The 27,531-nt window shown below is 38.0% G+C and overlaps 1 protein-coding gene across 13 annotated transcripts in view; it reads left to right on the top strand.

Annotated features, from left to right (window-relative positions):
- Positions 1 to 27,531, top strand: part of ARHGAP12 (Rho GTPase activating protein 12) — an 81,027-nt gene that overhangs the window by 22,589 nt on the left and 30,907 nt on the right. For 8 of the 13 annotated variants that reach the window (XM_087778096.1, XM_087778087.1, XM_087778080.1 and 5 more), the window contains 3 exons: positions 12,464 to 12,727; positions 19,211 to 19,351; positions 20,967 to 21,047. In XM_087778096.1, coding sequence (XP_087634222.1) covers positions 12,464 to 12,727; positions 19,211 to 19,351; positions 20,967 to 21,047 — 486 coding nt within the window. The remainder of the gene's footprint in view (positions 1 to 12,463; positions 12,728 to 19,210; positions 19,352 to 20,966; positions 21,048 to 27,531) is intronic. The other 5 variants (XM_087778116.1, XM_087778105.1, XM_087778153.1 and 2 more) reach the window with 2 other exon arrangements.

Below are 27,531 nucleotides of genomic sequence, written 5' to 3'. Positions count from 1 at the left end.
TTTGAATTGCAAAAATTTATAACTAACTGCTTCTGAACAGATAAATATTTAAGTTAAGATTGGACTGCGGTTACTCAGAAGCTTAAAAAAAGCCCCAAAACCTAGTTCACTTAATTTGCAAGACCTCTATTTCGTATTACAAAATGCAACTTGTTTCATCATTTGCTTATTTGCAACTTCTCAGGGAAGGCAAAAGTTTCCTGTCAGTGCTGCAGCTGTGAAAGCAAACCAGGGAGAAAAAGTAAAAACTGCAGTAAAACTGCTTTTCATTAAACGTGGGGTTTGCCCTCTAACTTGTAACATTTTGGGGTTGTTTTTGCAAATTGGAGCTGGTAAGTCAATTCCCAGCTCCGTTTCTGAGGGCTGTGAAGTGATAATAAGGAAGAATAATCAAAGCACAAGCATTTCGAGTTGTCTGGCACATTTCAGGATATTGCTTCGGGTGACTTAAATTCTGTGCTGGAAAGCTTTTTAGTGTAGAGATGATTTCATTGCCTTTGTGATCATCTCTGAACACAGAAGTGGGTTTGTCCAACTTACCTGCCTTGAAAAATCTATGTATTAATCCCAAAAAGTATAGTGTTGTGTATATTCTCCTGTCTGGTTTGTTTTGCATCTTCTTAATTTTTTGGGTTAACCACCTTGGTGAACAGGACAGGAGCCACTACAGGTTGACTTGACTGAGTGAATGGGGGCATGTCTTTATTTTTCTGACATCTGAGAAGCTTGATTCTCCAAAACTCTTCTCTTGGATCTGTGGGAATGTCTGAAATTGGAAGCATGACTAGATCCAGTGGAAACTTCTTGCTTTGTCCATGTTGGTTTTGCTACAGGTTGAAGAAAACTGTCCTCAGCTTTTTTTTTTGGAGTGGGCAGAAAAATCTCCCCTTTCCTTACTGATGTGTTTCTGAATGTTTTATAACTCTTCTGGGTTCTAACTTATTTTAAGTATTGATGTACCCTGGAGGTTTGCAGAGGAGAGGAAAATATAGCATCTTTTCTTGCTTAAATTGATTAAGATATTCCCACCATACCTGACCCAGGTTTTTCTACTAAAAATTAATATTAATATTACAGGTTTTAATTTTGCAAGAGGTGACTATAAGCACTCTGAACAATGTACCATTCCTGTTTGTCTTAGAGAAAAATAAAATAAAAATTGACAGACACAGCAGTCCAGCATAGCTAAGACTATGTATTAGTCCTTTGACTCACTACACTTTCCATTCCATTTCATTTGATGACAACTGTGGCAAAAGTATCCCTTTTCTTTCTAATTCTGTAAGGTAATATATTCGATGCAGGGTGATGGGCGTTTTTTTGTGCTTGTCCATGCAGACTGGTGGAAGACCTTCAGCATTGCCAGATTTGCTGAATGCCTTGCTGGTAAGCAGGCAGCTCACACCCTTGTCTGTGCAACAGCAGAGTTCCTAGATGTGCTTATTTTGCAGTTACCTTGGTTTACCTGTTGCCCGAGATAAGCTTTACTCATTATGGCTGTCAAGTTTTATCTTGTAGGTGCATCAGCCATCAGTACGATACCCTTTTTCCTGTGGTTGGAAGGGCTTGGGTGGCTGTGAGGAAAATGTTTTATTTTATATTACATATATAAAGTATTGCATGTGTTATATTTTATGTTAAAATGGTTCTTCTCGAAATATTAACAAAACCACTTTCTTCAGAGATCAGTTTTTTCACTCCAAGTGGAAGACTTAAGCTAGGGAGCAAAATTGTATTTCTCTCTTCATGCTTCTCATTCATACTACTACTGTGTTCGGTACTCTGAGGTAACAGAAGAGCTGTCCTTATTGAGCTTAAAAATCTTTATTATTCTCTGTCTGAGCTACTTGGGGTACTTTTTTCTTCCTTTGATGGCATGAGGCCTCTTCTGCTAAAGGCATGTTCTTTAATGCTCCAATGACCATGGTACCGTATTGCTCATTCTTATAGGCTGTTGATTTTTCTTATGGAAAAATAAGGACTTAAGCCCAACATTTCAGTTTTGCCTACTTGTGCAATAAAACTGCTTCTTGCTGTACATTTTTAATAGCTTGCTCCATTTGTTTCTAACTTCAGATGTGAATATGCTGCCTTTGAGGATGAGGGTTACAAATGTGTGAAGCTATACAAAACCTTGTGAGAGTAATAAAAATGGAGAACAACCCCAATGTGGTTCTTTCTCCCTGCATAGGGACAGAAGCAAGAATACCAAAAGTGCTACTGAAAGTTGTTGACTAACCTGCACTTAAACCTTCAAGGCAAGTTCCCTGTTTTCCTGATCAGGCTGTTGCAAGGTTTCATTCTTTGTACCTTCCTTCTCTCTGTACATGTAACTTTTTTTTTTTTTTTTTTTTTAAATTAAGCCGGTTGTTGGTTGGTTGGTTTTTTTTAACCCCCCTGTCCCTGGCAGAAGTAGACAACTCTTTACTTATTATTGTCTCTATAACTGATTCCATTTTAGATATTTGAAGATAATTCCTTCTCCCAGCCACCTTTGGAGTTTAATGATGCAACTAAACCTCCTTAAGAGCTAACAGGTTCTGAAAGAGAAGGTCCAGCTCTCCTGTCTCCTCAGTCAGTCAGACACTTCAAAGGCATCTCTGACTGACTTTGCAGTGATCTGCAAACACCTAAAGGGTCTAAATATTTGTTTGTTTGTTTTTTGTTTTTAAAGTCTCAGTGGGGTTAATTTACTGCCATTCTAGTTTCTTCCATGAGTTTGCTTCAGGGGCACATCAGCATCACGGGGCAGAGGGGAAGGGAGATGGGGTTGCTCCTCTTGGTAACGGGTGGCCGGTAGACCAGCTTCGCTATATCTTAAAATTGTATCAGTAGTCTTTTATTTTCTGAAATAAATTCGTGTTTTTTCTTGTTTTCTAAACATTGAGTTGTTGGTTGAGTCCTTTGACCTGTGTGCTTTATTAATTTAGTGACATGAACTGAATTAGCAAAAGCATTTGCTGAACTTTTGGTGTAAGCAGAAGTGTCAGTGTGGCTTCTGCCTTTCTGCACAAAGGAAATTCTTTGCTTGTGTGCATGGGGAGTTAGGGTAACTAATTCATTCAAAACAGCAAATTACTTTTCTTTTGGCTTCCCTTTTTGCTAAGATGAGCAAACCAGTTTTTCCAAAAGGAAAAAGAACAAAAAAGAGGTTGTTTGGTTTTTGTTTTGTTTTTAATAGTAGATACTCTGATGTGTTAAAAAGGATAGCTGTTGAAAAATTTGCCAGAAATTAGAAATATGGAAACAATCAGGACTTTGCATGTATAGGCTTAAGAACAGTTACATTCTGAGATTCATATGTCTCTAACGTAGGTCTGTTTTATGTTACAGTATGAATGAATTACTTGACGAACAGGTTTTGTCATAATTTTTCTAGACTTTGGGTGTATAATTTGATTTTTGGTTTGTAGAGGTATAGCACTAGCATGACAGTATGTAAAATGTGGTTCTTCAAATCATATATTTTGAAATTGTATAGCCAGTCAGGATCTCTAGAACATACTTTTCAGATGTTGCTCTCGGTTTATAAATTGGGCAGTATTGGAACTTGTTTCTCAGGTTTTTAATGTTATGTTTATGGAAGTTAATGTAAATAGCTACACTGGCTGTTTCCTGAAGGGATTGCTTTTTTATTCCCAAGTGGGACATTCTAATCAAGGAGACTGCCCACTGGAGATTTGGGGCACGAGTAGCGTGGTACCGTAGCAATAGCAGTTGCAAGTAGTTGAACTCGGGGAGAGCTCTGAGAAGCAGATGTGGACGGTAGCAGCTGCCTATTAAACTGTGTGAAGTACAGCTGCCTGGGTGTTCAGGAAAGGATAGAGCCTACTGGTTGCACGACAGAATATATTCTTGTTAGCATATTATTAAGGCAAACCAACAGAAATGATTCTAGTATCTGATTTAATACTATACCATGGTTGCTTCCTAGGCCAGTTAGCTGTGTTATTCACTGGGGTTTACCGCCTTAATTTATTCCCATAACGTATTTCCAGTATACCAGTAAGTGTGCTGATATATTAGCATTGCTCATACTCTTTGAATACTGGTGATGTTCTGCAGCTGCATATGTTATTAAAAACTTTTAAGTGTTGCAGTTCATAAGCTTAAGAAGGTATTTTGAAATTATTCTAACACCTAACAAAGAACTACGAGCATAACAAATGCCTGCAGAATTTGCTGGCACAAGCAACATTTAGTGAAGCAGAGTTTCACACAAGTGAAATCTGCTTTTACAGCAGAGTAAAAGGACAACAGCTGTAAGTTGTGTGGGAGTTCTGCATTTTCTTGTCAAGTGTTTGGAATTAAATACCGTTTCTGACAGAACACGGATTTGATGACTGCTGTGTTTTAGAACTGTGTCTTGCAAATTGTTCTTTTCTCTATTTAAAAAACCCCAACACTTAATATTTGGAAAGTGAGCCTTTAATAAACACATATATAGTTTTCAAATTCTTAAAGACTCTGGCTTTTTCCTTCTCTTTCAAATAGTAGAATATTACAAATTTTGTTCTACTGATTCATGGGTTTTTGGTAACTTGCATGGTAGTAGTTAGATTTCATTCTGTTTGATCAAGCGGTACTCAAGCTATCTTTTAGGCTTTTGAGCTTGACCAATAATGCAACTTCAGTGACTTTTCAGTAACTTGGGAATGTTATCAGCAGTGATGTTTATTTTCCCATCTGTACTTTCTGTGGCTGCTCGGCTTTACACTGCTTTGTGTAAGCACTGGATCCTCAAAAGTACACTTAAATGCTATGGGATCTGTACTTTTGAAAACATAAAGTGTAGAAAAAATTTGGTTTGAAGTGACTTAAACTAATGGAAACTTTTTCTTCACCTTTAAGCTATTAGGAGTTCAAATAACACCATTCTACCCCCCGAATTATATTTCATGGGAGCTAACCTTTTTCACGTGTTATGGTACTGTAATGGTGGCAACATAGAAGTGTTCCATGAAGATGTTAATCTGTCTTTCAAAATACTTTGACCTCTCTGAGGCAAATGAGATGTATGGCTATACATTAAATCAGGTAAACAGCCAACGGCTTGTTAAGCGAGGGCTCTCCAGTACTCCTGAAACTTTAAGAGATGATTCTGCTGTGTTGGTTATCCTGCTGCAGTGTTTCTAAAACAACTGAAGAACTTGTTGTGCTCTTGTGATGTTGCCCTTCTGAAAAGCAGTAACTGTTGGCATATTACAGGACAGTTTTCCACTGGAAAAAGCAAGTTAGGTTTTTCTGGTGTTTTCTTAGTGTGCTATCTTAGTTTTTACAGAAAATAGTCCTTGAGAGACATCACAAATAATTCCCAACAGCTTTATTCTTCACAAATGTGCATTCAGACATGTACTGTGGGTTCCCCAGAGGTCAAGAATTGACAGCAGTTGAACGCAGATAAACTTGGTATTTCTAGTATTGTTGAAACATCCTTATTACAGAACCAAGTTGATACCACTTCCATGAAGGTGGAGGAAGAAATAAATGTATAATCTACTACTGCATGGCATGTCCAGGTTGTTCAAGTTGCTGGCTAAATTTCTGAAATAGGTTACAGATACTACATTATGTCTGCTGAAAGGATCAGTGTTTTATATGGTCAAGTGGACAGGGTAAAAAATGAGTGAAGGAAATTTACTGGCTGACTTTTAAACATTGTTAAATTTGGACACTCTTTCCTAATTGGGGTAAGCTTGCTGTGTAAGCATGTATGAAGTAAAGTGTTTCATATGGTATTTAAATTTTCTACTATAGGAAAAGCAGCTTTGTCTATATCCTTGGACAAAAGCTTTTTTATGGAGGGGAGAAGCTAGATTGTGCAAGTGGCGAAGTACAAGTACGGTAAACACTGTCATCTTTGTGCATATTTTACAAAGGATCCCATTGTAAGATCTTATTTCCGTTTTTTAAAATATTTGACATCACTGTTGCAATCCTTCGATCAATTATATACTTTCTTTTATTGCTATAAACTTCCTAAGCTCATATGTAATACTTTTGCTCACTGAGATGGTTAGGAGCACTGCTGAAATGTGAATGGGAAATCTGTAGAGGGTACAGGAGAAAAAGGTTTTCCATCAATTTCCTTTGATCGGTCACTTACGATGGGTGACCCGGGAGCGCTGTCTCTGGGACTCGGAGACAGAGGCAGCGGCTCCCCGCTGTAGCAGGCCGGGCGCCCCAGAGAGCCCTCCTGCTGCCACCGCTTCCCACCGCTCTTCCCAGGCGCTTGCCAGTGTCACGGAATAGGCCCCCCTCTCGGCTTTCCCTGCTGCAGGATTTCTGCCGTACAATTTAATGAATCATTGTCTTGATGAGTATGAAAGTAATTTAAGTCACTTCTTTTGGGCTACCGAGAAAAGGGAGTGTATTTAGTTCTAGAGGCTTTTTGCTACACATCTAGATTTTTATTTTTTTTAATTGATAAGGCATTACAATATCACCAGATAAAGATTTATATTTTTGGCAACTTCGGGAATTTTTTTTTTTGTGCCATGGGAGAGCTAAAGCAGAAGGGAACTTAAATGGCTGAAATAACACAAGCGCATTCTGGCAGAACTCGGTGTCCTATGTACTAAGACTCTTTGTTTTATGATCTAGTTTCATAAAACAAAATATTAATAGATGTATTTATATTAAAATGAATTGTATGTAAATATCTCCAGAAACAGAAGAAAGTAATAGCTCAGCCTGTAATTCAGTGTAAGTAAAATGCAAAATTGACCAAGATAGAAAAAGTGAATCAGATGTTTAATTTTACTGTTTTCAATCTGATGGGAAGTTATTGGCTAGCCAATTAAAAAAATTACTTGGAGTGTATGTGCTTAATTTTTAAATGGGATATTTTAAACATTTAACTGTTGAATGGCCTTTACTAGGCAAATATATTTGAATGATTTGTACAGGATGATTTTAATTCTGCATTGCTTTGCAATGTCATTTATTTTTTTCTTATCACTTTATAATGGCAAATCAACTGAACATGAGAACTTGCAGTTAAATAATATTTGCACTACTATAGCTTGTCTGAAATTTATAGTTGGCTATTAACAGGCTTATAATATTTACTGTCATCTTTCTATGCGTTCCTTAGACTTACAGAGTGAATTATCCAGTTAAGGTTGGAGAAGGTTAGCGAATTAAAAATTGCTTGGGTTCCCATTTCAATTTGACTTGTTACATTAGTTTGCTGTCTTCACCTCTGAGGTAGTAGAAGACTTGCTGAAATATCTCCCTTGTGGATTTTTGGGTATTACAGTAAGTTTTAAATGTGCCTGAATATGTTAGAAAGAAAGTAGGGTCCAGAATGTGTTTGTAAAAACATAAGCCAAGAATAGAAAGAGGAAGGAGGAGATGAGCTAATTATTCCCACTGAAGCTGTCACTTCGTGAAAATGAAACTGTAGAGTTTGAGATTTCTTTTTATATCATTCCTGTTGAATAAAGCTGGTATTGAAGTCCCATGCCTTCCTGAAAGGACAGTGGCAATTCTTTGGCAAGAAGCGCGGTTGTTGAGGGAACTGGGATGCTTCATTCCCTGTCTTGGGATGCCGTGGGCTGTGCCTGCTCTCCTTTCCTCGTCTTGCTGCTGCAAAGAGCTGGTATTCCCTTGTTTTCCTTCAGTGCAATGCTGTGCTTTCACATGAGTATGGACAATCTGTTGCTTGCAACTTCATAAAGAGCATTAAGATGAGATTTGCTTTTTTAATTTTTTTTTTTCATTATTTAGTAGCTAGTTTCAGCAATCCAAATGCCGTTTACTGAAATGGAAGCTTTTAATTTCAAGTTCATAACACTAAGAAAATCTGCAAACAGAGGCATGACAACTAAAGCCATTTACTTGTCAAGGAGGGAAAATCACGTGTGGTAGGTCATGCTTTGCAGGCTAGCATTGCAGTTGTTCTTTAAGCAGGTGTTATGTTCTAGAAGTTTTTGTCTTGGATTTAAGTGCTGTAAAAGGAAAAAAGTAATTGCCAGTTTCAAGGAGACTTTGTTTTCTGTCTTTTAATTGCTGGCATCGTCGATGCAGTATGTTCTCATTGCATGAAAATAAACCAAAAGCATTTTTAGGTGGTGGCTGGGGAAGAGATCTGTAGTCCTTGTTTCTCCCAGAACTGTAGTCTTACCCTCTTGGAGTGCACTGAACCTTTTTTTTTTAAAGTTTGCTTTAATTTTGAATGCTTAAACAAATACTGCCATCTGAAAAAAAGACGTTTGTATCAGGTAACATTAAAATTTAAGGTATCCTCTGAGAAGCTGATATGCATTTTGGTAATGAAAAAGTACCTTGTGAAGTATAGTGAGTTTGCTTTTCATTGCACTGAGTTCAAGTGTTCAGAGGCCTGATAGCGGGTCTGCTGCCTTTGTCGAAAATGTTGACTGTTCGTTCATGAATGATTAATGGGTTGTTTTATTTAAAGACACGTCTCTGCTTCCTGCTGTGTCAGTATAAAAACTACGTTCTGAAAAATCTGTGTGCACAGTCCCTATTTGAAGAATGTCAGGTGTTGATCCTTTGTCCTGCCTGCGTGAAACTCTCCTCCTTATCAATTTGCAAGGATTTAGTGCTAGCAAGCTTTCCTGTGAGACTGAACTTAAATACGGCAGATTTATAAAGTATTAAAATACAGAGCATTACTGAGCTGAGAGAGAGGTCCTCATATTCATAAAGTTGTCACAGTACTTAATGGGCTGTCCCATTTTCGTTCAAGTTGTAGCATCACAGAAGTATTTCTGCTTTCTAATTTTTCTTTATCACTTTTCTAGCAAGAGTCCTTCACTGTTCTTAGCAGGAGAAAGCAACATGAAAAGGTCTGAAATCCATATCAAATAGCAAATGAATGTTGAAATGTTTTGAGTATAAGGCGTTTTGTGTGCGCGTGCATGGGCATGTTGAAGGACGTGTTCTTGTGATTCTGATAGTGAGAAGACAAGGAGTTTCTTTTAGTAGATCTAATTCCATGTTTATGAGCATTCGGAGCTTGTTAGTGCAGAAATGAAGCTCAGGGAGTGAAGGTTCTAGCTGGAAGTCCTCATGTACATACAGAGCTGTTTAGTGTTTAGCATATATTTAAGTTTCTGGGAAAACAGCCGTGGAAGTGGTCAGAAACTATTTTGATCTAGGTAATGCTTTATTTATTTGGATTTATACATTGGTAATGAGTAATGGGTTTGGTAAATGAATGGAATACAGTTAAATTAATATGCTTTTTTTGACTTGCAACTATTAAAGTTTTTTGCAGAACACTGTCTTGAACTTAAAACAGTCGCCTTAAAAGAAACGGCGAGGTGGTGCAGGGCCCGGGAGCTCTACAGGGACATCTGGTGGGACCTGCCTCTCGCAGGACTCTCCTTCCAAGCTGGGCGGAGAGGATTGACCTTCCTGCTAACACTGATGTCGAAAGTACACTAAAGTTAATTTCAGGAAACTTTGAGCTTTCTAAAAGATGTTTTTCTCATCAATAAATGAGAAATTCTTTACAAAATTAGCCTCGATTTCGGTTGGGTGCTGTTGAACTGGGCATTATTGTAGACACAACAACACACCTCGTTGCGTGGCTCGAGGTATGAGGAAGTATTACTGTATGCTACGTGGTTATTTAAAATAGTTCCTGATAAGAAAGTCGTACCTCTCAAAGACTTACTTATGAGCTAAGCTGTGTGTTGTAGTCAGATTGATGGCTTTGCATTTTTTATGCTTCACTGAAAGCAGTAACTTACAGGTGTCTTTCAAAAATCTTGCAATTCTCCCCGAAAAATCTGTCTGAAGAGAGCAACAGGGAATGAAAGCAGCTGGAGGCTTGGTTGGCAGGGCAGTTAGCCATCTTGTTTGTTGTTCAGGACAAAAGTTCTGGCTTTCCCTTGAAAACCAGAAATCGGTATATTGAGTTTGGAAGTACTAAGCAATCAGAAGAAAACCCCTCATTACGCTTTCGTATCGTGTTACTGTTTTAAACTTAACTAGTATGCCGCCTGAGTTATGCGGCAGCATGTTGGCTGTGAGCTTCCAGTATTGGCTTAGCACATACATGTCCTGCAGTTTCATCTGGAGTTGTTCTGGTTATAATGCTGAAACCATTGAAAACCTTGGTGTGAAACCTCTGAGCCATATTCCTATACGTTGCTTGAGAAGATGTTCCAAAACCTCTATCAGGCATTCTGTGTCATGGGCTTTCTATTTGGAAAAGTTCTGTTAATACAGAGAACTGCTCTTTTAATAATGGCACTTCGCTGTCTTAATTAAAAAAGCAACCAGCAAATGCAGGCCAGACAGCAAAGCCTTCTCACTGTCTTGTGTGGAAGAGCAGTTTGAGGAGGACGGGAATGTTGTGCAAGCTGCCGGCCCCCCGCCGCAGCAGCCAGGGCGCTCGATGGTGCCGGTTTTGCCACTTCCGTGAAATAGAGGAAGAACCTGAAGGTTTGTGCGTTCCCTGGTGCAGGTGTATGCTGGTGCTTCAAATGACAAGCCCGCTGGTTTAGTGGCAGGACGATTTACGTGGGAAAGGCAGCTCTGCAAGCCGACTGGGAAACGAATGCAGAAACTGCACTCTGAATGAGGAGACCCCAAGGTTACTCTCCCAGCATCCCGGGGAATCGAGGTTCATCCCTGAAGACAGTGGGGTGATGCTTCGTTCCTAGCAGCATTCTTTATGCTGTTAGTGCTCTCAAGAGCAACTCTACCAAAGGCAGCCATTTGACCCTCCTCAAAAAAAAAAAAAAACAACAAAAAACCAACCCAAAACCAAACCAAAACAGTGGGGAGGAGACTTGGATAGTAGAAAAAGACTTTCTTACTGTTCACAGAGTTTTGTAACAGAGGTTTTTTTATCCCCCCCCCCCCCCCCCCCCCTTTGAATTAGGAAGGATACTAATGGGTTTTGGCGCTCTGGTTTTGCCAGTGCTGCAATTTTTTTTTTTTTTTTTTTTTTTCCCTCCCCCTTGTGGTCTGCCTTAAACATACTGTACTTGCTATATCTAGTAAGCTGTGCTTTCTCTTTTAAAGGCACACAAAACAAGTCCATGCCTGTTTTAATCTCATTAAGTTCCTCTCTAGCTGTTTCCCCTTTTGGTTGTGGATATTGCCCATATTTGGTTCTAGCTATGGTGCAATCAGTTTATATCTGATTGTGTGGTATGATATGCTGTCTTGCCTGAGCAAACCCCAATAATTTATGATTAGATGTGGCCTAGATTAGCAGCTTATGATTTTAATGCTTAAAAGTACATTATAAAACATCTTTTATGTAATGCAGTTTGTTATTTTTTCCTGTGAAAGATGCAACAAGAGGCACAAGGACTTGCCTGCAGCAAAGCTTCTGAATTAAAACCAAGCAGGGGGAAGGGATGGTATAAATTATACAGTTGCTTCCTTTAGAGTGCCTAAATAATGTGCCCTAAAATACAGAGATGGCAGTGCGTTACAGAAAACTATTCAATTTGGTTTAATAACAAGCTGCTTTCACAATCTCATAATCACAGCTCTCGTGAAAACACACGCTCTTATATTCTGCATGGTGTGTTTTATATACTTCTAAAATAAAAATTAAAAAAAAAATTGAACATCTGAAAGTGTATTTCTCTCCGAAACACTTTAGTGGCTTATTTGAAAGTACTTATGGTTTCAGTGAGTGCCATGGACTTCTAACCATGCTTTCTGCTGGCCTTCATGTTGGCAAACTATTTATTAATGAGAAATTGTCATTAGAGTTTTGTTTTCTTGTAGGTATTTGTTGTTCTACTTGTGTACGTGTATATTAATAAAATTAGGTGAATAAGAATACTCACTTAGTTTCTATAAGAAGAGAGTGGTAATCAGAACACTTGGTGATATTGCCTAAAATATTTTTAAACAAGCGTCTGTTTGGAAAGGCACACAGGTAAACTGTCCAGGTATCTTCCAGAGTTTCTTAGTCACAACATTGTGCTCGTCTTTCCAACTGAACTGTCTCTTTAGATCTTGCTGAGAAGATACAAGTGCTGCTTCACGTTCGCCATCGCCTGTATTAGCAGTGAGGGGAAAAGGTTGGGGAGCCATCTTTGCCTAACAAGTGGCATCTTGGAAATGCTACGTTTTGTCTTGAACAAGATCACGTTACTTACAGTTCCTGAGCAATACTTGAACTGTAAAGCTGAAGTTTTTCAACACGGCAAGCATATAATTATTTTGATGATGATTCCAGTGTATTTCAAATCCACTGTAAGACATAATTATCAGCTGTCATCTGGAGAAATGCTGAAAAATTGTTTCAGTATTAAATAAATATAGCTTGTGATATCTACCTTATAGTTAACAATCTAATGTTTTCACGCCCCAGCATCTTGTGGCTGTCCTTTGTGCTTTTGTACTTAACAACAACAAAGGGAGTTTGTTGGTTTGTTGTACTACTGTAATATATTCTGATTTGTAAGGGAGCATTCTAAAATGCATTTGCTCTTTAACAATACATTTCTTCTCTCAATAGCCAACTACTCCACCAAGCCAAGGGAGGCCTGATTCACCAGTTTATGCTAATTTACAAGAACTGAAAATATCTCAGTCTGCACTTCCACCGCTACCTACAAGTGCTCCGGTCCAAATAAATGGGGAATGGGAAACCCATAAAGATACGACAGGACGCTGTTATTACTACAACAGAGGATCACAGGAGCGAACCTGGAAACCTCCGCGGTGGGCCCGAGATGCAAGCATTAATAAAGGGGATCCCCAGAGCCATGCAGATCATGAGGTAGTTCCTTCTGAGATCACAAGCAATGAGACTGTAATGCATGTGAATGCTGTTTTGCTGTGGAATTTGCTATCGCTGAGTTTCGAGGTGTCGAGGAGTGTCTTCATTTGTCTTTTTGGTTGCGTGTCTTGGTATGGAGTAGTAAACAGTTTAGTTCTTCAGTTGCTTTTGTGCGCAAGAATGCATACATGAACTGTGTACAAGAGGAGTAAGTTGTAAAAATGCCTTACAGTCCCTCAGCAGGTATTGCAGCTTTTCTTTTAAAGGTAAAGGAAAACTAAGATATTTTGAAACAAATAGGACTATAAATGACAACAGAATAAGACGGTGATCGTAACTTCTCTGACATGGAGTGCATTCTGTTTCCCAGTGTATTTGGCTTATTTTTTGGGGGAGAAAAGGGGGAAAGGAGGAGCAGTGTTACAGTGCTTCCAGAAGCAGGATTTATGGGGATATGTTGAAAAAGGCAAGGGGAATTATGTATTTTTATCAATATCAGTTAAATACACAGTAAAACAAAGGCAGGGGATATACAGGTGTTTGCTGCTGCTTGGTTAATGCTGTGGCAGTAAATTTGTATATGAGATGTTTTACTTATAGACGAAAATATTTTTGTAGAGAGGAATTAAGATGGGTTTAGAGATCAAGATGGATGTAGAGAACTCGTTCTGGAGTCAAAACCAGACTTAAGGGAGTTCTGCTTTCCACCCACATTAAAAATACTGACATAATTGAAGCTTCTATCAAATATTTATATATTGATTTTTGTTTTCATAGTTAGATTTATACATACTATTACTAATTCTATATATTCTATGACGCTTTAAAAATGTTCATTTTTTTAAAAAGGGGCATATGTGACTGTTCAAACTCTAACTTTATTCATGAATTCTTAGAGAGGTGGAATAATTATACTTAATATAAAAAGCAAGTTTAGCTGGATAATTTGTTGCAGCATTTTGTTTAACCTTTTGCTTAGGAGATTTGAATTTACACACTTGTCAGTGATTTCTGCCTTGGCAAACTAGGAGAAAGGGCAATTAAAGGAGCAATGTTTTTGTTACCAAATTGTGTTAACTTTGAGAAAATCCTTTTCTTCATTCTGTGAGTGATACCTTAAAGAACAGAAGATGAGAACATTGGAAATTACCCTGCTAGAAGTTCTGCGTAGCCAAGTGTCTACGTCCAAGGGTGGCAAATGCTGATGGGGGAGGAAATCCACCCCAGCTTTTGGCAACTAGCCGTAAGAGCTTTAGACTAGATTACATTCAGGCCATAAGCATATTCTTTAGATGTATCACTGGATTTTTTTCATTATGCAAACCTTTTGGTTTTGCAAAACCTTTTGGCAAAGCCTTGCTCCAGACCATGCTTAAGGGAGTTGAAGCTTACCATGAAGTTATTTATGTTAAAAGATGATTTGGGCTAATATTTGAGGTGCAGATACATTCTGTGCAGCCAGTCACTAGGGAGAGCCAGACCGTGGTGTGTGTTTGGACGGCAGTGGTTCAGATAGAGCAAAGGAATAGCTGGGAGATGGATGTTACTATTTAAACATGCTTAAAATAGTGCTCTTGTATTCAAATAGTACTTAGGTTAATTGGTTTCCTGACTGAAAGAAAAAGCAAGCATCAAGAAATGTTCTATATATTTCACTTTTATATACCCTTTTCAAATACATATAGTTTAGGTGGATTTGCTCCTGAGCCTATTACAATGTTTAGTTTTAAAATTTAATTGTGGACTCCTCAAAAATTTTAGGTTGCTGGAAGCCCTGTCATAGAAGTCTGCCTCTGGAATGGTAGTGCTAGAAACAGGAGAGAAAGGAAAAAGGGACCCTTTCATTGCCTTTGGCAATGTCCTTTATAGCAGCCATGACATCCGCAAGCATTTAAACAGCCAAATTTTCTTGTTGTAGGCTAGTGGCAGCAACAGGTAAACTGGTGAAATGTTTGTGGCTGTCACTTTGGTATCTGTGACGATGGTATGTTAACTTCTCACTGGCTGTCCTTTTGCTGGATAAGACTCTGGTTTTAGTCTGGAAAGGATGATTGCTTTTTTGAGTAGTTACTCTCCTTGTAGTAAGTGTAGCTGGTTTTCTGTTATCATCATTCTTCCTTCTTTTCATGGAAGGACTTCCAATAATTCTTTCTCCCTCCTCACCTGCAAATGATCCCTCTGACTCTTACTCAGGCCTCTGTACCCACGACTTCACCACATGGTTGCATGTTCAGAAAGCTTGATTTTAAAAAGATCTTTTTTTTATTGCCCATAACCTATTTCAGCTCAGTTCTTCTGTTTATTTGTGACGCTTGTGGTATCACAGATTGGCCTTCAGACAGTTATACCTATCAAGTTTTCAGTCTTTGTAAGACCAATGGATGATGCATGTTTTGATTAATTTTTAACTAGACACAAGTTCATATTTCCAGTAGCACAAGTTCCTTAAGTGATTTGTGTCCTCTCTGACTGTGTTATCGAAGTTTGAGCCTAGGGACATATATGTTGCAAGGTCATGTCAATCTACTTTCCAGCAGTCATGTTGATTTTGAAGTTGCCTTTTTTTTTTTTTCCTTCCTTTCTTTTCTGTTCCGCATTTGGGAGCGTACTTTACACTCCACTGCTTGTGTTCACCTTTTCGTTTATGGCCTCTGAGTACTTAAACTGAAATACTTAGAGTAAAGGTTGAGATCTGAGCCTAAGCTACAGTAAAATATAGGACATCCCCGATTTTGTCTAATTATGAAGACTTAGAGCAAATATGTCTTAATGATTAGTAAAAACAGATTTAATTTATTATAATGAAGTTAAGTTGGCTTTTATACACTAGTCTGAGTTATGCACATTCCCTTCAGATTTAGTAATAAAAGAGCATATGCAGGAAGATTAAATGCTACTTGTATCTCTACTGATTTGTCCTCAGAGGCGCTTGGTATCATATTAGGTAGCAAAATGGCAAGATGATGTGAAAATGAGACTGTGAATGATCATATATACTAATATATGTGTAATATATTAGAACATGAAATAGCTTATAGTTGGTCTTAGGACTTTGCGATTACGAAATTGAATTTGTTTGGATACGTAAAAAGGGGCAAAAGTTTAACAGATACGGCAGTTTTTTGGATGGGGCAGGGGGAAGCAGTGCAGTCCTGTCGACAGGGCCTCTAGGAAAGTGTATAAGATTTTGGAATTGCAGATAAAATTTATCAGAGGTAGCGACTTGTTAATGTATTTGAGGAAGGAGTGTTTAACAGTAAATGGGAGAAATTTGTCGGATAGTGAAGTGATTTAATTAAGGTGGACTGTAAAAGGAATGAGATGTCGTCATATCAGAGAAAGGAGAACATCTAATACCTAGCTAGGAGACAATGTGAAGTAGAGAGCAACAAATTAACCGGCAAGCTGTAGGAAAGCAATAGGATTTCATTTAAATTTAAAACTACATTTAAAACATGTGGCCAATATGCAATTTTGTTCCCTGTTTTTTGTTTCAAAATAAACAAAGGGTAATAGAGGAATGCTAGCTTCTTTAATTAGTCAGTGTTCTTTCTTACGATTTTGATTTTTAGAAGTAGTAGTAACTTTCAAAACTAGACTGGTTAAGTGATAGAAGAGAGACCGTAACTGTTCCTATTTTTTTTATTAAATGCAGGGTGATGAACTAGTCTCTGCCCTCAGGACTTTTCCATATAAATGGAAAAAAGCCAAGAAAGACAGTAGAAGCAATGATGTGGGGGATCTTTTCTGTAATTCCCTTTAGTGTTACAGCAAAGATCTTACAAGGTGTAAGGTTGGGCAGCTGTCTGCTTAAGATGGCTTTATTTAAATGTGGTATAGTATAATTGGGGATGGGACTGAGAAAAAGCATGGACAATACCTAAAAAGCATATAGGCAGTTAATACTGAAAAATGTGTTGAAAGTGAAATTGAAAGTTGCTGAGCATGGTTTGGCCAGTGGTCTCTAACCCCTCTTGATGCAGCTTCAGCAGTTGTTGGTACTAGCTGAGGGACAAGGAGTGCCTTGGCTTGTTAAACTTTGGAACTCAAGAATTTTGTTTTAAGTTTAGGTCTGCAAAGGCTAAATTCGTATGTTGTGTTGTATATGAGATTAGTTAAGCCTTGAAACGTCGAGGCTATTATTATATGGGTGTCTTACAGATATAGTATCAGGAGTTGCTTGGAAAGAGGCAAGTACAAATGCATTATGTTATTCAGTCATAATTCCTGTTAATAGCAATAATAAAAATGTCCAAAGTCTACTACTTTGAAGAAATGTCAATGCACTTAGTATTTAACTATTAAAGCATAATGTAAACTTAAATATGTGTATAAATATAGCTATCTTATAAAGTAGGAGTTCAAATGGGGCCAATAGCACTTTTATTAACTCATCAGTCTTAATTCTTCAAGTGTTAAAATAGGACTGAAGACTTTTTTGCGCAAGTGGTTAGAAATTGGCACTTCAGAATTTCATGTTACTCCACGTGCAAGAGAGGCAGCATTGTTTAATCCATGGTTTAGATGCTCGCATTCTGTAGCCTGTAGAGGGCACTTATATTTTTCATGTTACCTTATTGAAAATTGACCTGAGCATCTCCCATGGGTTTTGCTGTGCTTGGTAAGCTGGCTTGTGTCCATATATGGGGTTTGTGTCACACAAGTGGCAAGGTACTGAGAAAGGTAACACCAAAAACCTATGTCATGATCATTTGGAAATGTCACTGAACACGTAGACTCTAAAAACACTGACTTTTAAAAACTGGTGACTTTCTGATACCTGAGTATTTTTTGGTAAGATTTAAGCTTTTCAGGAGAGGTTTTTTTTTCCTAGCTTAAAATCAAAATTCTGTCTTTCTCCTGCTTTATAGTTTTCCTCAAAACCCTTTGTCATGGTTTAACCCCAGCTGGCAACTAAGCCCCACAGCAGCCACTTGCTCACTCCCCCTCCAGTGGGAGGGGGGAGAGAATCGGAAGGGTAAAAGTGAGAAAACTCGTGGGTTGAGATAAGAACAGCTTAATAATTGAAATAATAATAACAACAACAATAATAAATTGTAATGAAAAGGAAAACAACAAAAGAGAGAGAGGAACAAAACTTAGGAAAAACAAGTGATGCAACTGCTCACCACCCGCTGACCGATGCCCAGCCAGTCCCCGAGCAGCGGTCACTGCCCCCCGGCCAACTCCCCCCAGCTTATATGCTGAGCCTGATGTCGTATGGTATGGAATAGCCCTTTGGCCACTCTGGGTCAGCTGTCCTGGCTGTGCCCCCTCCCAGCTTCTTGTGCACCTCCTCGCTGGCAGAGCATGGGAAGCTGAAAAGTCCTTGACTTAGTATAGACACTGCTTAGCAACAACTGAAACATCAGTGTGTTATCAACATTATCCTCATGCTAAATCCAAAACACAGCACTATACCAGCTACTAGGAAGAAAATTAACTCTCTCCCAGCTGAAACCAGGACACCCTTATACTTGTGTTATTGAACCTTAGTCAGTATTTAACTATAATCATTTCTGAAGAGCAGGATGTGTTCCCTTTTAAGTGTTAGGCCTCGTACTAGCCGAGGATCCAAGATAGTGTGAAAGGAAATCTGCACTGAATTCCTCAGGAGACTGTGGCATAGAGATATTGTTGTGGGAGATGAATGCAGGGAGGTTTTTTTTTTATGCATGGAATGGATGCTTTGAATAATAACTACAATATGTTAGCAAGGAGATGAACAAAGTGTATGAAGGAACAGAAACTGCTTGACGTGTGTGCAAAGTCTTTTTTTCTGCTTTACACCTCAGACTTGTTTCTTACATTATAATTCACTTCTGCCTTCAGAAAAGAATCTTATACCTCAGCTAGCTGTGCCTGATAGAAAGCCTTGCATTTGCATTGCTCATTGTCACACGCATCAGAGCTGGAAGGAGGGTGGAAATTCCTAATATTTTAGGATGCATTGCACAAGTACTGTAAAGTGCTGGGACCTGCCAAGGTGCAACTGGAGATTCAAGTTGTCCTTAACAATTATTGACTTTCCAGATACTATTTGGAAGGGGAAGAAAAGGATTTAGTTATGAAAGCTGGGATACTGCCAGAAAACCAAGGTAGCAGGTCTCCCAAGTTTTTTGGGGCGATGCAGATTACTAAAGCTAACTCTCTTCATTATTCAGTAATGTAAATCTGTGGGAATAAAACTTAGATCGGCAAAAAAATCAGAGATTAAATTTAAGTAGCTGAAATCTGGTATAGTAGAATTAAAAAAATTGTATCAATACAAACCAGTTGTTCTGAAAATATTTTAAATTGCCTAGCATTTATCAAATATTTCTGTACTGTAAAAATGCATCTCTTATTCTCTGATGTAAGATAAAAATGTGAACTCCCTGCAATTTATTACTGTTCTCTTTCTAGTCAAATAATCTTTGATCTTTCAGATTTTAAAGCGCTTTCATTCTCAAAACTGCCTTGTATGTTTCTGACTACTTGTAGCATCTTTCATCAGAAGAAAACGACCACAGTTCTTGTTACAGCCAGTCAGATAGTCAGTATGGTTCTCCTCCAAAGGGTTGGTCAGAAGAGTTGGATGAACATGGTCAAACCTTATATACCAATGACTATACTAATGAAAAGGTACTTTTTCCTTCTTCTCATCACGTGTTCTAAGTCTTTTCCACTAATTCACTGTTAGAAATGCAGATTTCATTTCTAGAAGTGAAAAGCATACCTCAGCAGTATCTCCTTTTATTTTTTAAATATGCACAAAACTTTAGCAACTGAACTGACTTTTTTTTTTCTTATATATGTTCTTTACTATTCAGAAGAAGTTTTCTTATTTCCAGTTGGGTGTCAGATTATATTAAATGAACATATCATGTACAATTTTTTTAATTCCCACCCTCCCTGATCCTCTTGGTTACACTTCAGGAATGAACTTCATGCCAATTACTGTCTTTTAGGAGTTGTTCTTGTCTCATATGCCTTCCAGTTAGGATGGTTTCGAACTGAAAATAATGCTGCTTTATCAGTTTCATCCTTTCCTTTACTGGAGATTTTCAGTACTGCTTTCAGATGTAGACAAACTTCCTAATTAAATTATAGCCATATCAGTAGATTTAGGTTCAATTCTAATTATCTAATTGCTACTGACAGTTTCTGTGATTCTGGGCACATCATAAAAATTTCTCCCATGTAGGATAAATAACAGTATTTGTTTATATTTGTAAAGCAGTCCATTTTTCTAATTGTTTACTAAAGTTGCATTTTGGTTGTTTGTTTTTTTTTTAACTTCAAAAAGTGTTCATTGAAACAGTAGTTTGTTTATTGCATTATAGCACCGCCTCTTCTCCCGTTGATGTATGCAAGGTTTTTTTGAAAGAAGTTTTTAAATAATTGAGTTTTATGTCGGTTTTGGAATTTTATACCGCTTAATCTATTTCTGCTTAAACATCTGTAGAGCACTTACCAATGTTTTGGCAAATATGTGAACTTTTTTTTTTTAAACTGCACTGGGATTGATAGAAAACAGTGTTTCCTATCACAATCAGTTTATTGGAAGGTAGTCTTGTGAAACCTGCTTGACTCAAGAGTCTTGCTGTGAGTGTTTCTGTGCATATTTTTGTGCGATCTTCTTGTAGACTTTTGCTCATTACAAGTCTTTCCTTTCTGCATAACTAGTCACAGTTGTTATAGTTTTGCCCCTTTGATTGTGGGAGTTGCTTACAGAGGTTACAGAAATTATATGGTCTTCTTCATGGTTTATTTAGGAACTCCATCTTACGTTCCTGTTCATGTTTTAAAAATGGAGTTGTTCAACAAGTGCAGTTATGTCTTAAATTATCAGCAGTTGCTGGTTGAGCTTCTTGTAATTCTGTAATTTTATGTATAAAATCCTTACACAGATCTGATGCAAAGATTGTGCTTCCTTAAACTGACACTGTAATGTTGATAGGAGTAAGATATGCCATCTTCAAAAATATCTGTTTGTCACAATCTCTTGTGTGTTATTGCAGGACTATTTTCTGAGGAGTTAAAGAAGGAAAAAATATTAGTGAACCCAGTTCAGGAAGCTGAAGACTGTGTTGCTCTCATTGCTAACCTAGGTTACTTAATGGAGGTTGTGCACTAGACACTGCTGAAGTGGATGGCACTTTATTAATAATTAACTTTAAATCCCAAGTATAAGATATTTGCTGTGTTACGACTGTCACTCTGATTACATTTCTTATCATCACGTTTCTTTCTACAGTGGATAAAACACGCAGATGAACAAGGTAGACCATACTACTACAGCGCTGATGGTTCCCGATCAGAATGGGAGTTACCTAAGGTGAGTGACCTAAAAAGGAAACTTTGAGAACTTGAGGCTTTCCCCTCCTCCTCAATAAATGTTCTATGGGGCCTTTAATGGGAGTTATTCACAGCAAGAGGACTTGTATATTGCACTTGGTTATTTCTTGCATTTTTGTGCAATTTCTGATTGTGAAGAGAAAAAAATACACTCAAGGACATGAAAAGTGGATGTATGTAACTATTCAAATGTCAGAGAAGATCTTGTATCCTTGCTGAACTGAGCTTTTCATGCAAGGCTGCGGAATAAGATCTGTGATTTTGCTGTGATGAAGAAAACTTCTATAGGAAAAAAGAAAATAATTTTATTTTACTACAAAATGTTCCTGAGAAACTGTAGTCTATTTTTAGTACCCTCCAAAATGCATTATTTTTCTTCCATGAACTTCTAAATTTGGTGATTTAGGTGTTTTTCAACACCTGTCTCCGTAAGACAGGTGTTGAAAAACAAAAGTTGCAGTAGTGTTTTGTCATATCTTTGAGGATGACACAGTTTCACTAGAAGTGTGTTCTGGTATTTATTAATTTTGTAATGAAAACAGGAATTCATAGGAAAGTGACAGAGCTAGGGACACTTCGTAGTCTGAGGATGTACCTAATACTATTTAATTCTCATTTTCATTTTAAAAGACTGTAGGACATTTGTCATAATGATGTAATTGTATATGTCTTGCCTGCTATTAGGATGTTTGTTCAGTCCTACATAGTAAGGGGACCATAAAAAAAGTTTCACACAGAATTGTGTGCATAAGTATATGAAGGAGCATGTTTCTCAATTATTATTTCGTAAGTCCAAAAATCAGTGTCCTAAGTCACTTCCACTTTGAAAGGAGCAACCTTAATAGATAGTGCTTTCATAATATTTGTGAGAAAATATTTACATTGAAATTTATGGGTGAAGCTATATACTAGACTGTTTTGTTACATCAGGAAAAGAATTTGTATTTGAGTCACTGAAGAGTTGAGTTAGCTTTGTGAGTTCTCCGATGTTGGTCTGTTAGATAAATTTTGTAACATACATAAACCCAAAAATATAATCTGTAGCTATTGGTTTTAAAAGCTATTTATCTATTGATCAGCTATTAGAAAAATTAGAAGTCTGAAAATCTGCTAGACCAGGTTTTACCAGAAGCAATTGTTAGTTCAGTATGTATAATTGAAGTTAATTTTGGGGAATAATGCCTTGGGTACTTCATTCTATGACTTCTGCAATGCAGAAAGTTTTGACTGTGAAGAAGTTGTTTTCCACTAAAATAGGTTGAGTTTGGATTTGAACTAAAGAGCAAATTATGTTGGCTTTAATCCAACTACAATAAGTCACAAAGATAATCCAGAACCGTTGCCTGAGGCATATTAGCATAATGGGATGGGGTCTAGTGTTTGTGTGTTAGTACATGATATTCTAGTGGTTATAAACAAACACCTGAGCTCCATTGTATCAATAGCCACCTACAGAATGAAATGTAGCCTCTGTTCCGGCATTTGTGATCTGATATGCTTTAGTTCTTGTTTATATGAAAATCATCACATATTGCTGTTACAAATTTTCTTTGAAAATTACTTCTCATGAGCCATTTGGGCAGAATGTACTCTTTAATTCCTTCTTGAAACTAGTAAATCTTGGGTGGCCACAAATATAAGGTTAACAGAAGTAAATTGAGCAATTGACTCTCGGATTCATCGTCCAAGAGCCTCTGTATTTCCAGAAATCCTTAGCTTTTAACTTTAAATGCTGTGTAATGGATTAAATATTTCAGCAAAAGGTTTAGCTAGTTTATTTAACTACAGATCTGAAGAACATATAGCAGAGACGTTAGACTTTTGAGTAATTGAAGCATAATTGAAGATTATTAGTATCTCAAAAATCTTACTGAAGCCGGTTCCAAAAGTGTTTAGGAACAAGTGAATTGGGAAAACAACATAGGCCGCAGAACTGCTTGGAAGAAAAATCATCTATATTGAAAACTCTCATGAGTGGTGAGAGAAAACTGTAGAAAGACTTCAGCATTGTAACTCTTGCTTAAATGAAAATTAAGTTACTAGGAAAAAAACCCTACTCTTGGTCAGTTTTTTCCCAGTGTATTTAGTTCAAATATTGCCTTCCAAAATTTTGTTGTGAAATAAAGCGATGGAATAGCATGGTTGTGTAATGCTGTTAAACCAGAAAAAAAGAAGAGAATCCTTTTGTTAGATGGTTCTTGATAATCTGAACTTCATTAGAACTCAAAATCATTCAGAGGTTTCTGGAAATAGCACATTAGCTGAGCTAATACAATAATATTAAAAGTCTTCACTGTTACAGCATTAACTGTAAATGTGAACATGCTTGGGAATAACACTTCCAGTATTCTTGTATGTGCGTTTAAAACTGTGACAGTGTATGTTGGGGGGGGTGCGGCAGGTGCAAAACAAATTACTTCAGACAGTCTCATAAAAAGCCCTCTGGTCATGTATATTTAAATAACATCTAGGAATAGCTGAATGCCTCTGGCTAAAAGTGATGTCTCGGATGGAGTAGCTTTGACAACTGCTGAAAAGTCTATTAAGACTCATGATGAGTGTGACCCAGCTTTTTGCAGTGGAATAGAGGAACATACGGAATTATTTTTTAAAATGGATAATAATCTTCAACTATAACTTGTACTACATCTTGCAAAAGACTTTGCGTTTTGTCCTGTGCATTCTGCTGCATTCAGTTGTTGTTTTTTGCCGATTACAAAAAAAAAAGTAAACCAGCAAATAAAAGTTCTTTTCTGCATAGTTCACTAGATAAAATATATTTATTTCCTATGTAGTGAATGAGTAATATCTAAATCATGTTGAGAAAGGCTACAAATCTACTCTAGAAACCTAGTGGTTTTCTAATATAAGTTTTATAATTAAGCAAATGAGAAATCTGTATTAAGGGGGGAAAAAAGTTCAATTGATCTCAGGAATGAGAACTCTCTAACTTCTAAAGTTTAAAAAAGGTAATCTATCAAAATGACAGAAGGGCGAAGAAAACTATGTGATAAATATTAAATAAGTAGCTCAAAGGGGAGGAAGAGAGGTAAACCTAATAAAAATTAGAGATACCAATTAATGGTATCTCAAATTTTCAAAATGTGTTCCTAGGCTGATATCTGGCGTAACAGCACGAGGGTTGGCCGTCCTCTGACCGAGCTCTCTCATCCAAGAGTAGACTTAGAAAGAAAATGCTTATACTATAAGCGTCTGGAGTAAACTCATAGTTTTGCGGTATCAGTCTGTAAACATGAACACCAATTACACTTTCTCTTCTCAGAAGATCCTGCAGCATTAGGTCCCCTCACTGTATCCAGAGAGGAGTCGCTAGGTAGAGGAGCTTCATTTTTGGCTGTAGTATGAGACCAGCAGTCTGTCAATGCGCTCTGTGCACTGTCAGCAGTGAGTTGGAGCTCAGGGGCCTCAATTCTGATACTCAGGTGAATGATTTTCCTGCGGGAGACCTGAATGCTGTCAAACAGTGTGCTATATCAAAAATTATAATAAAACATGATGCCGATAATATCAGGAAGATATCATGCAGTCAAATGGTGAAAGAAAATAAAGTTGAGAAAGTGTAAATAGGGCCTGGTTGTCTTACGGTCACTGTCTGCTGGTTTTGTTTTGAGCAGTGCTGTTTGATTTGAGGTAACACATCATGTGTGTTGGCACTCATATCTACTGTAAGTCAATGCACTAAACAGTATCATTAGCAATGGTGAATAATCTTCACATTCTTGTCATAGAATTTGGAATTGCTCGGGGGAGGTTGAGACAGTCTCAGCTGATGTGAGGATCTAGAGGATTTTTAAGGACAAAAGTGCAGGTGGTATGACAAACCTGAGATACATCTGAGAAGGTAGTCAGTTTTTTTCCTTTCTCTTTAATGTGTATATTTGTGTCCCAGAGGCCTGGCCTGGTCTTCCTCATTTGTCCTGGTGTTTGGTGGTTCCCACCCTCCTCCCAAATAAGAAGGGGGGGCAAAAGTGCCCCAGCTTTTGCTTGGGTGAGCAGCAGGGCCTGTGGCAATCAGGGCTGACTTGGAGCTCTTCTTCAAAGATCAGCAGTCTTAGTGATCCTGAGGGTCAGAAGGTGAAGCAGTGGGCGTCCGGGGCAGCAGAGTGAATGAAGTGGGTTATACCGAGGTGTCTTTCAGTCACTTCCACATTCGAGATCCAGCTGCTTGTCCCAGTGGTCTCCTCGCTCTCCATAGGTTCTGTTCCTTCAGATGCCTCCAACTGCTGCCACCCAGGTGTCCTACGGCAGAGAATGAGGAGTCGTCTTTCTCAAAAGAAAGAAAGGGAGGTGTTAGGGATGAAATCCTTAAAGACAAAAATTCTTCCTTAATTTATGTAGGTTAAGAAGAGTGCGGCATTGATTTAGTTGATCACAAAAGCAAAACCTGTAACAAGTGTTAAGTCAATCACAGCACCAAAAAGTGTATTCAAAGCTAATGGCGGCAGTAGCACTGGAGAGTGGTTTTGTTCTGAGGCAACACTTGTTTGGTTTTGGTTTTTTTGTTTGTTGGGTTTTTTGGGTGTGTTTTGTGTGTTTTTTTTTTTTTTTTTTTTAAATCTTCGATTTCAGACAGTCTATTGGAACAACTGCAAATAATCTGAGTATATAAAGGTATTAGGAGTTCAGAATATTTTTAAGTGCTGTTTTAATATCTGACTGCAAGAAGGTAGAGTAAAATGCTTAACTTCTGGTCTTTACCAAGTTTCACTCTTTTCTCCCTTAACTCACCCAGTTCCTTTCATCTGGCTGAGGATGTTGTTCATGCAAACGAAGAATCATCTTTTTTTCTGTTTCTTAAAGCTGACAGATCTGTGTCATCCCTGTAAGAATGGGGACAACTGCTACAAATAACTCAGAGGTGTTATATTTATTTCAGTTGCAATTAGGCTAGGACAGAGCCTTGAGCCATGACATATATCAGGTTAAAATTAAATATAAATCACTTGGCCAGTTGAGAGGGTTAGAAATTTTTATACCAAGGCAAACGAGGCTTTTAAGTAGCTGGTGAAGCCATTGAGCGAATTCAGCAATGAAAATAACCCCGTGTGACTTAAATTTACACTAGTGGTGTCCTTACCCTACACCAAGAGCTGTTACAACAAGAAGCCTGTGTTACTTGGTGCATGCAGTCAGAGGATGAATAACTTGCTCGTGTCCTCCCTTCCCAATAGGAGATGCTCCTAATGAAATGGGGAGCAAACTGAGGTGATGTGCCGGAGGGTTTAATGTAATGGGACAAGTTTGAGTTTGTGGAGGATTTTCAAGGAGCAGTAGTGTGCACATTTGGAGTTCTGTGCTACCTTATCAAAAGCTTTAGAATTAAGAATTGCATCTCCTTTGGGTGCAATGTTAAGGCACGTGGTGTCGCAGAGATCGTCCCACCAGGCAATGTGTAGTCTGGAATGGGTGGGTTTTACTGGACTGTATGGTTCTTGCCTGATCTCTGTCTTCAAGATTACACCAAGGTTTAGGCATAAAAAGCTTGCTTAGTTATGTAAAAATATGATTTTGCGTGAGGGAAGGAGAGCCCAACCTAGTTGCTTATCGTTGCTGATAAACAATGGGAAATATCATTGCAAATACCTGTAGGAGAGACAACAGCTCTGCAGGTAGGATTCCTTCAGAGTGTCAGCAAGTTAATCTGACCTGAAACTGTTCTGCAAGGCTTTTTGAACTAGGAGGACTCAGGGGGGAGAGGTGGTGCTGCTGGAGCAGACCGAAGAGTAGCAGGGGTGCAGGCATCTGACCTGGTCGCTGAAAGCTCTGGCTACTTCTCGCTAGCCGGTGGCCTCTGCATTATCAGCTGGATAATGCAGAGTCTGAAACAGTATCTGGGTCTCACTGTGATTCATTTCGGGCATCACAGATCAATCCATTCATTTTAAAAGTAGAAGGTTGTCTTGAGCCCAGAAATATGCAAGCTTTCTCTTTTTTCCCTGGAGTAGTGTGTTCTACTATTTGTAATGAATAAAACGAACATCTCACCAACCCCATAAATGCTTGAGCGAAAAATGTTTACTTGACACCTCCGTTGTGAGAAAAAGGGGCAAAAATGTCAAATGTTCTCTTTAAAGACTTGTTAGTTTACTAACACTGCTTGTATCACCAATGCAAATTATTTAAGCTGCTAAGATACATGGCTCGGAGTTCTGAGTTGTTAGCAGTGCTGTGCTAATGAGCTCCACATACTGTTGCTTTGCTTTCTCGTTAAATATTTTGTAAAACTAGAATTTCATAGTACTTTACAGGTCCTTTCTCCTTCAAGATGGGATTGTCTGTTAGCAAAGTTGACTCCTTGTGCCTGTATCCCGACTCTTTAATATAGGTTTAAATTCAAGGAAAATTACTTTAAAATTAGTCTTTGACTGTTTAAACTTAAATTCTTAAAGTTACTCAAATGGGAAGTGCGTGGAGGATTTCCGTAAATAATATTCACCAGTGTC

The sequence above is a fragment of the Nipponia nippon genome, unplaced genomic scaffold, assembly GCF_047370975.1.
Source record: "Nipponia nippon isolate SJK-2023a ecotype South Korea unplaced genomic scaffold, ASM4737097v1 scaffold_1, whole genome shotgun sequence".
Taxonomy (NCBI): Eukaryota; Metazoa; Chordata; class Aves; order Pelecaniformes; family Threskiornithidae; genus Nipponia; species Nipponia nippon.
This window is presented reverse-complemented; position numbering and strand designations above follow the sequence as displayed.